Raw genomic sequence first — 10,452 nt, 5'->3', positions numbered from 1 at the left:
CTCCAAAAAGCTGAAAACAGTGTCAAAAACATTATGGGCAAAAGATTATGGGCTCAGAGTATGATGCAACAAGTGTGAATTCTTTAAACCAAACATCACTTACTGCGGTCACATTTTGATGTACAAGTATTACACAAGTGTCCTGAGAAAATTCAAGCAACGGTGAATGCGCCAAGGCCAAAGGATGTGTCACAGTTGTGGTCCTTTTTTACTATTTGTCAATTACTATAACAGGTTTCTGCCATACCTGGTTACTGTGCTCCCCTCTTGAACTCCTTACTACAGATTGGGAAGAAATGGCAATGGACAAAGCAGTGTGAGGTGGCTTTCCAAAGGAAAATTAAATGGTGCCATCAGACACTGTACTCATTCATCATGATACAAAATGTCCATTGAAGCTTCCCTGAGATGGCTTGCCTTATGGTATAGGTGTAGTCATGTCACATGTTATGAGGGATGGAGTGAACACCCCCCTAGTCTTTGCATCATGTTCCCTTACCATTCCAGAGAAAAATTACACACAGATTGACAGAGAGGGTTTCAGTCTGGTTTCAGGTATAAAACATTTCAACCAGTGTCTTTATGGGAGAGAGTTTACCCTCATTACTGATCATCCATCACCAGTGTCCACTTTCAGTCTACAGAAGGGTGTTTTACTAACAGCAGCAGCAAAAATATAGAGTTGGGCCCTGTTTCTTGGAGGACACAATTACAAGATTGAATTCAAGAGGAAAACTCATCATGGAAATGCTGATGGCCTGTTTACCCTTGGAAAAGGAAATATGTGAAACACTTGCAAAAGAGGACACTTCTCTTGATGTATTCTTCCTAATGCAAATCAAAGGTCTCCCTCTTACGGTACAGATGATCCAAAGGGAAAGCAGAAAAGACCCCACACTGTCTCGGGTCTACATGGCCACCCAAAATAGCTGGAATGTGCAGCAGAAATTCCAGTTCCCCTATATGAACTTGCGCTTGATGTGCGTTGTCTTATGTGGGGATTGAGAATTGTATCATTCAAGCTGAGAGCTAAAGTGTTTGAGGAGCTATATGCTGGTCATCTAGGTGTGTTCAAAATGAAGGCATTGGCTTGAAGCTTTGTATGGTGGCCTGGGTTAGATCAGCAGATTGAGCAACTTGCCATGCTGTGTTTGGGATGCCAATACATCCAGAAGGAAGGAGTCCAGAGCTATCAGAAGCACTTCCTTCAGTCCCAGAGTTACCTCCTACAATCACCATGGAAGAGGCCCCCGAACCTGAGGTTGTTTCACAGCCACGAATCACCTGCCCCCTTTGTCAGGAAAGATGTTATCACACAAGGGTGAGAAATCCTTCATAGCAATTAAATCTTTATGCCTGAATGGAACAATTTAAAATTCACTCTGGAGTGGAGGTCTATATAGTAGGTGTATTATTATAGTATACTGTGTTTATATATCTATACATGTGTGTATAAGTTGTGACGTTGTGAAGCATTTATATTGAGCTGGAGTTCATAGCTACACCGGGAAGAGTGTTGTGTATTTAATATTTGAGTAGTATTATAAATGTTTTGTTTGATTAAGCATTCTTTGTTTTTTACATAATTCATTCCATGTTATATGTAAAAGTACATGAATGACATACGTCATTACGCAACCATGTCATAGGGTGCTAAAATTAAAATTGAAGTTTATCTGCATCTCTTGGGCTCCTTTGTTTTTCCTTCAATTAGTCTTATGTTTTGAAGCTACAAAACATAACAATCCCAACTATCTGGGCAATGCCAGCTTCACAATTGTATTTCTATGTTATATTGACTGTCCTGTTGTACATACTGTTTATTACAAATGACTATAAATTACACATTGCACATTTAGACAGAGAAGTAACGTAAAGATTTTTACTCCTCACATATGTGAAGTATATGTAATAAAATCAATTCAATTAAATTCAATACAACTAACATACAATCGCCCAAGTCCCACACCATGAAGTTCAAGAAGAGTTATTTTCCTTTGACCATTCAGTTCCTGAGCCAGCCTGCACAATCCTAATATCCACCTCAATAGAGCAACACTATGTCCACTTTACACTACACTGGACTTTATTTTTGTTCAAATTGTTTTCTTGCTTTTATAATTTTGTATAATTTACGCTTGAATTATGCTTTTCTTAGGAACGTTGGACTTCATTATTTTGGTCTAATTGTTCTAATTGGAACGTGTCTGATGGCGCTGTAAAGTTTTTCATTGAAACTGTACATACCTATACCTGTGCATAGGAAAGTAAACTCAAAATTTGTCTATTTTCCTCTCCTTCTTCAGACAACTCCAAAGCCTATTAAACTGGCTGACAACATACCTTTAAAATCCCAAGCTGATGTTGGTCAGAAAACCCAGATGTATTATGTTAAATTAACCAGCTCCAAAAAATATGTAGCTGAAACATTATCACGTCATCTCTTAGACCCTTTTTGCTACAAGAGCAACACAAACTGAAAATTCAGTTCTTTGTCTCAGTTTAAAAGTGGATGAAAAATCAGAAGCAATTTGATCTTTGATTATCAACCACAGGTCATCGGCAAGAGAAATGGAAATTCTCTACAATACAATTCTCTATAATACTTGATTCAAAGAGAAACAATGAGTGACACATTTAAGTGGATGTTCACAGCAGTAATGCAACACAAGATTTTTAGTGTTTACAGCAAAACACAAGAGTTAAAAGGGATTTCCCACCTCTCTCCACAGCTTAACCTTTCATCTCTATTACATTTAAAGGCACTTTTCATTCATTTAGGAGTATTGTTTGGAATGCAAAATCTGAGTCTCCACAAACATACTGTGGGAGCCAAGGGAACCTCTGCAGAAATATTGCTACTTGAGTTCAGAAGCCAGTTCTGATAGTAAACACCTAAATCTATTAAACCATATTTTAAAAGAACATTTCAATTTGTAGTTTTTAAATGGAGATTACTGTCAGCAACTTTCAATACATTTGCAAAAATCTTTCTTTCATTCTATACAGCTTTTTGAAGTAGGTTATTGTCACTGTTGAATAAGTAAGATTAATTTAAAATGGATATGATGACTAAGACTAAATTACAGATTTGTAGTAACAATACATTCTCATTTGAAATGTATTGAATAGTGCAGTTAAAAAAAACTAAGGAGACATTTTGGGCTCATTTATAGTGATCCATTTGAAGAAAATGCTCTCTAAAATGTCGTAGACTCAGATGAATCTCTCATGCTTATGATTTTTGCTAGATTTTTTCGAATTGCATCCCAGCCTAGATGGTGTGAATATTTCTGTGCATCCAGTGCTGGGACTTGTGCCTTTGTCCCTACTGCTTCACTAAGAATTTCTTCAACCCTGAAATAAAAAAAAAGGTTTCAAATAAATGAAATTTGCATTTTAAATTCAAAGTGATTAAACTAAATGCTGCAGTGAGATTTTTTGATTACCCAATATACCACTTGTCATCATCAAAACCCAGTGATCTTCCAGGAACTCCTGAGCGGATTCTTAGAAATACTGGAACTCTTCGCTCTAGAAGCAGGATTGTAGCTGCAATCTGAAAGAGGTGAATTAACAATTTAAAATCAAATTTATGCAATTGCCATTTTATGTTTTAAAACAAATAAAATCAGATGATGGCATTGATTTAAATCTGTTACTACATTACCACATCATCTCCCAAATACTGAGCATCAAAGGAGCATATATTGTAGCATAATAACAGTCACTGTGAAGTCATTTGTTTGGAAAGAGTTGGCACTGAGAAGTAAAAGCCACAGAAAGTCAGACAGGGCATTGGCTGTGTCGATTTAGGAAAGGTTGCCTGGTTGTCTACTGGAGGAGTGAATGTCTGCCAGGATAAACTGTAGGAATCTGAGAAAGAAGTTACCAGGAAACACTGAGAAGTCAGGGTGAGAAATTGTGATGTAAGTTCAGTAGCGCACAGAGTAGTGCTTCCACTATTCTGCTTAACATTAACAAAGTGGTTCCATGGCAAAAGAAAGGTAGGGAAGGAGAGAGCTATGCTGCAATTTAATGTATAATCACACCCAGAGCCTCGTGTGCTCTTCTCACTACTTCCATTAGAGAGGGGGTACAGGAGCCCAAAAACACACACTCAATGATTCAGAAATAGTTACTTTGCCTTTGGCATCAGATTACTCAACAGTCCATGAACCTGTGAGCGCTACCTCATTATTCCTTTTTTCCGTGTAATTTATACTGATTTTATGTATTTGAACTTTACTGCTGACTAATTTCTAACCTTCTGTCAGTGATAATAAATCTGATTCTCTAAGAAAAATCGTAGTGTTAATAATCCTGTTGAATTATCTCACTTCCTGTGGAGCTCTCTATTCCACTTCCTAAATAATTGATGTATACATTTCAGAATCAAATTTCGAAAAGCAAAGCTTACTTGTACTTTCCACAGTTCTTCTCTTTCATATGCAATTCTCCAGTATGTGTCATCCATCATTGCAATCAACAGATTCAATAGCAGAAGGTACACAAAGATCATGTATAATACGTAGCCAACGTATATGATGCTGGGTGTTGGTTTGTCGTATGGGACTGGAAGATCAATCAAACCCATCATCAGCTCAACTGTGGTGTACATGGTCATTGAAAAGTCCCTGAAATATGGATAGTTTCTCAAATCCAGAGTCTGAAACATAACATAGAATGCTGCAAAATAAAGGGAAAGAGAACCATAAGAGATTTGAATGTTAATTTTAAATAGTGCTAAGTTTCCCATTGGTAGGGTAAATAGAGAAAGTTACTGGTGTTGCAACAAGATGGGTGCTCTCTGTATCTTCGGTAAAGGAAAGGTCTCATTAATCATTCAATATCAAGGATTCTCCTAAAATTATAAAGAAAGCAAAGACCCAGAATTTGACCTTGTTTATAAAGGACAGCTGTTGGTGTTGTTCAGCGAAACTCCAGCAATTTCTGCCAACTGCACTTGCGAATTTAAATATAACATCTGGACGTAGGTCCAACTCCGCTGACAGCAGTGTTCCATTCCTGGGAACTATTTTTAATCTGACTAGTTCACAAGTTAGATCTGTGGCCAGGAACCACGTTCCTATGTGGCAAAAGGTGTTGGAGGTCCTGTAGCAGCTGGCAAATCTATACTGCCTGTCTCCCAAGCGTGTGTTCATATGTGAGGGTGGCACATTCATTGGGCATTGGGAAGATAGGGAGGACATGTAACTGACATCAGCAATACCTTGCTTTTGCACAACGTGCGCTGCTAAATATATCCAAGACGGAATCAGAAATTTGACCTGCACTTCAATATTTCAACTTGGAAAAAAGGTGAAAATGAGTTTCTAACATGATGCTAAGGCACAATTACTGTGATTGTTACTGAGATTTTGTTTATTCCAGTTGGTTTATAAAATTTCAGATTTACTTTAGTTCCATATCTAAGTCCCAATTTTTATTTTGGTTTCTGAAATACTTTTACAGCGTTGCTGTATATTACATTTGACCTATTGCCTGTGTTTAACCGTGTTTAAGCAATTTTGATAACATTCCTGTTGCTGGATATCAAAAACTGGCATCAAATAACAGATCCAGCCCATTGGACTCCAACCATTCACTCGCTGACATAATTCTGTGATTTGGCTTCCAATAAGAAAGGAATTGGTGTATAGAGTATTGTTTTTGTTTTGCATTCTATGGCCCCAGATCACTATGGAAACTGATAACTAAATCTATAAATGAAACAAAATTGTAGAAGGCTGTTGTCAGGCTCTTTTTGCTACATTATATCTATGTTACTTTTCAAAAGATTCTAATTCATTTATTTATAATCAACGTATCATAAACTAATGTTTTAATTAATTGTAAAACAAGCACATACCAGAGGTAAATCCAGTGATGCAAATAAGCACCAGGCAGCACCATTGCATGAAATCACCAAAAATAATCTGCAAAGAAATAACAGAGCACCAATGAAATAGTTGGAAATGGTCACACTGTATTACAGGTTAATTTGGTTGTAGTTAATAAATAACTCATCTGACATGTTTAAGCACAACATTTGAAAAACATAAAATTTTAACCAATATTTTCTATAGTATGCATCCATAGATTATGTGCCTCAAATCTATATGCTGCTTTCACAGCATGATAGGGCCTGGGCAGGGCGCCATGGTGGTGTATCAGAGGATATCCGAATTTGGGGTTCAGTTCCAGCGTCCTCCAAAAGCAAGTTTGCACATTCCTTCCTTGTGGGCATGGGTTTCCTTCGAGTGCTCTGGATTCCTCTCACAGTCCAAAGAGGGACTGATTAGTAGGTTAATACGAAATTGTAAATTGTTCTGTAATTAGGTTAGGGTTAAATGGGGAGGGGGGGGGGGGTTGCTTGGCAGTGCAGTTCAAAGAGCCAGAAGGGCCTGTTACGTTCTGCACCTGTAAATAATAAAACAAAGTAAATAAATTCTATGCACAGGAGAATGGGAGCAAAGATGAAGGCTGAACTGAGGGCTTCATTTCATATGGAAATGAAGTCATTTCATTACATGAAATTTATGCTGGGATGCATGCTCTTGATAGCTTGGGTAAACATATCCTGAAATTGCTTATTACACTTCAGAAAAGCACATGTAACTAGAGACGAGGCTATCAATGGCAAAATTCAAATCTACTTGTGTGCCCTTTCCGTCAAGGAAGAATTGGTTCTTGAAAGAGGCAAAGTCCTGGCAAATGACAACACAAGACAAGGCTCTGTGCCAGGCTCCACCACATATTTTTCACTTCTAATCTCTGTTCCAATTTACATTGACTGTATTTCAAATTGTAAATGATTTCACTTTTTCATCCCTCTGTTTCACACAAAATGTGTGACACCCTTACTTCAGATGTTCCACGTGTGAAGCTGCCGCTGATGCTGAAGAGCAGATGGCCAGGAGTGATTCAACTGGAACATACACTGAGTCTGCTGCCGCATGTAACCGGGTGTCACTCAGGAGTTGGAATAGGGATGGGCAGCCATTGAAGTGTATCCCTGTGCCTGTTCCCCTCATCAGCAGGTATAGTGTTTTGGATACTGTTAGAGTCTGGCTCTGTGGCTCAGAAATTAAGGAGGAAGAAGAGGTGAGCTATAGTGTTAGTGGATAGCAGTCCAGAAAGGAGGCTCTGTGGACGAGAACAAGATTCCTAGACGGGATGCGGCCTGCCAGTTGCCAGGATCAGAGACATCTTGGATCGAGTCCATAGCATTCTTAAGTGGGAGGGTGAGCAGCCAGAGTTTACGGCCCACATCAGTACCAATGACGTGGGTAGGAGGGATGACGATGTCCTGCAAAGTGAATTCAGGGAGTTAGGAGCTAACTAAAGGACAGGGCCTCTAGGGTTGTTAAGTGCTAGTAAGGCCAGAAATAGGAAAATCATAAAGTTTAACTCATGGCTACGGAGCTGGTGCAGGAGGGAGGGCATCAGATTTTTTGGATCACTGGGCTCTTTTCCAGGGAAGATGGGGCCTGAACAGAAGGTTTCCTAGTGCTGCACAGGGGAGAGGGGGAATAACTAGAGTGGCAAGGAGATAGAACCAGAACACTAGAACAGATAGTGAGTGGTTGTGGAGACTGATGTTGTCCTGTGTACAGAGTCAGAAATCAAAAAATGTAGCATGGGGGGTTAATGATCTCAGCTGCAAGCAGTATTGTAGCAAAGGTGAATGAGCAGGCATGGGTCAACACGTGGAATTATGACATTGTAGACATTAGTTAGACATGGTTGCAGGAGGGGCAGGACTGGCAGCTCAATATTCTGGGGTTTTGCTGTTTTAGACGTGATAGAGTGGGAAGGATTAAATGGGGAGAAGTAGCATTACTAGTCAGGGAAGATATCACAACAGTGCTCAGACAGGGCAGACTGGGGAGCTTGTCTAGTGAGGATTTATGGGTAGAACTGAGGAATAAGAAAGATATGACCAGGTTAATGGGATTATATTATAGACTACTCGACAACCTGTGGGATTTAGAGGAACAAGTTTGTAGAGATCACAGACTTTTACAAGAAACATAAGGTTGATAGTAGGTGATTATAACTTTCCACATATTGACTGGGATTTCCATACTATAAAAGGTCTGGATTGGAAAGGGTTTGTTAAATGTGTTCAGGAAAGTTTCCTTTTATCAGTGCATTGAAGTCCCAACTAGAGAGAGTGCGGTGCTAGATCTCCTATTAAGGAATGAGACAGGGCAGATGACAGAAGCTTGTGCAGGTGAACACTTCTAGTGATCATAATGCTATTAATTTCAAGGTAATTATGGAAAAAAATTCATCGGGCCCTCAGGTTGACACTCTAAATTCGAGGTGTGAGGCCTTCAAAAGAGAAATTTTGAGAGTTTGTATGTTCCTGTCAAAATAAAAGGTAAAGAGAACAGGTTTAGGGATCCTTGGTTTTCAAGAGATATTAAAGCCCTTGTTAAGAAAAAAAAAGAGATGCATATCAGGTATGTACAGGCAGGAACAAATGAGGTACTTGAGTAGAAGAAATGCAAGAAAACACCTCAGAAAGAAATCAGGAGGGCTAAAAGAAGTCGTGAGGTTTCTCTAGCAGACAAGGTGAAACAGAAACTTAAGGGCTTCTTCAGATATATTAAGAGCAAAAAGATAGATAGCAAGGGACAAAATTGGTCCACTGGAAGATCAGAGTGGCAATCTATATGTAGAGCCGGAAGAAATGGGGGAGATCGTAAATGATTTTTTTGCATCTGCATTTACTTGGGAGATGGACATGTGACTATAGAAGTGAGGGAATGCAGTAGTGATTTCATGGACTCTATAAAAGCGTGTGGAGGAGGAGGTATTTGCTGCCTTGAAGCAAATCAGTGTGGTTAAATCCCCCAGGGCCTGACAATATGTTCCTTCAGACCCTTTGGGAGGTTAGTGCAGAAATTAAAATATCCTTAGCCACAGGTGAGATGCCAAAGGTTTGGAGGATAGCTAATGTTGTTTCATTGTTTAATAAAGGCTTTAAGAATAAGCCAGGAAAGTGTAGTCTGGTGAGCCTAATATCAGTACTGGTAAAGTTATTGGAAGGTATTCTAAGGAACTGAATATAGAAGTATTTGGATAGACAGGGACTGATTAGATATTGTCAACATGATTTTGTACATGGTAGGTCGTGTCTAACCAATCTCATAGAGTTTTGTGAGGAGGTTGAATGGACAAGGGAATCACAAATGAGTGATCCCTGCAGAAAGCAGAGACTGGGGATGGGGGTAGTGAGCTAAAGGTGTGTTTGGTAGTAGGAGCCCATTGAAGATGGCAGAAGTTGTGCAGAGTAATGCATCTCTCAGCTTCTCACTCCAAACCCCTCCCCCACTCCTCCAATCACCTTCTACTCTTTCCCATCCTTCCTTCTTTTTATGCTGGCTTCTTCCCCCTTCCTTTGCAGTCCTGATGAAGGGTCTCAGCCCAAAATGTTGGCTGTTTGTTAATTTCCATAGATGCTGTCAGACCTGTTGAGTTCCTCCAGCATTTTGTGTGTGTAATTCTCTCTACTAGCCTACTCATTCTATCCATACATAAAGGGGGTTTCTTCTTTTTTCTTTGTTACTGTGTATGTAATCAAAATGGCGTCTTTGTTTTGTTAAAAGCAGGAATGCTTCTTTGTTGTGTGAGAGTGCTGGAAGCTTGTTTGGGTTAAAATTTACTGATAACGAGAATTGTATTCCTTTGTAAACCAATTGGGATTAATGTTGTTCTTTCTTCTGAGTCTGTAAGCTGTTGTTGGCGGGCTTTTGGGCAGATCGGCTCGAGGGGGTCGAGAGAGAGGACGCAATACTGTAAACTGGGCGAGGAACAGACCCCAAGCGGAGGTCTAGGGCCAGGAGGTATTCCGAAGAGAGGAGATGAAGCCAGATGTGCTTGGTTGACCACTTTGGATGGTCCTAAGCTGCGAGTCGAGGAGTTCGGAGGGGATCGAATGGTGGCCAGAAGACTTCAGTAATTGAGCTCCAATGGTTATGCACGAAGTGGTTTGAACTTTAATAAGTTTGGCACCTTATCTTTATTTTTTTTCTTCATATAAACTGTATCATTATTAATCACTTAGTTATAGTAACCTTTATAAATTGTACTCATTTAATCGCATATGGTGTACTGTCTGTTTCTGGGCGAAGTGGGGACATCACACAGCATCCACACCAGCTGATTACCCAGTTTGGCGGGGCCGAAGGCTGCTCCCCCTAGACGGGAACGAGCTGAGCGAGCCTGAGGCGACCCGGGGGTTACACATAAATTTAATGGCATATCTGAAATTGATAATTAGGGATTTAAGAAAAGTTGGAAGATATGATTGAAAATGAATTGGGAAAGGAGTTTACAGAGAAGCCATGAATGGAAAATCACAGTGAAATGACGATTCAGTAGAAACAAAGGAGACCATATATTCTCAATATAATCCAATTTTTCATCATTGCTAAATTG

At 39.5% G+C, this 10,452-nt stretch overlaps 1 protein-coding gene across 1 annotated transcript in view; it reads right to left on the bottom strand.

Annotated features, from left to right (window-relative positions):
* Positions 1 to 3,200: 3,200 nt before the first annotated feature.
* The window catches only part of LOC132403532 (transient receptor potential cation channel subfamily V member 6-like), a 36,548-nt gene continuing 29,296 nt past the window's right edge, over positions 3,201 to 10,452 (bottom strand). The window contains exons 12-15 of the mRNA XM_059986929.1: positions 5,873 to 5,939; positions 4,421 to 4,689; positions 3,450 to 3,559; positions 3,201 to 3,357 (exon numbers count right to left, since the gene is read on the bottom strand). Coding sequence (XP_059842912.1) covers positions 3,201 to 3,357; positions 3,450 to 3,559; positions 4,421 to 4,689; positions 5,873 to 5,939 — 603 coding nt within the window. The remainder of the gene's footprint in view (positions 3,358 to 3,449; positions 3,560 to 4,420; positions 4,690 to 5,872; positions 5,940 to 10,452) is intronic.

The sequence above is a fragment of the Hypanus sabinus genome, chromosome 2, assembly GCF_030144855.1.
Source record: "Hypanus sabinus isolate sHypSab1 chromosome 2, sHypSab1.hap1, whole genome shotgun sequence".
Taxonomy (NCBI): domain Eukaryota; kingdom Metazoa; phylum Chordata; class Chondrichthyes; order Myliobatiformes; family Dasyatidae; genus Hypanus; species Hypanus sabinus.
This window is presented reverse-complemented; position numbering and strand designations above follow the sequence as displayed.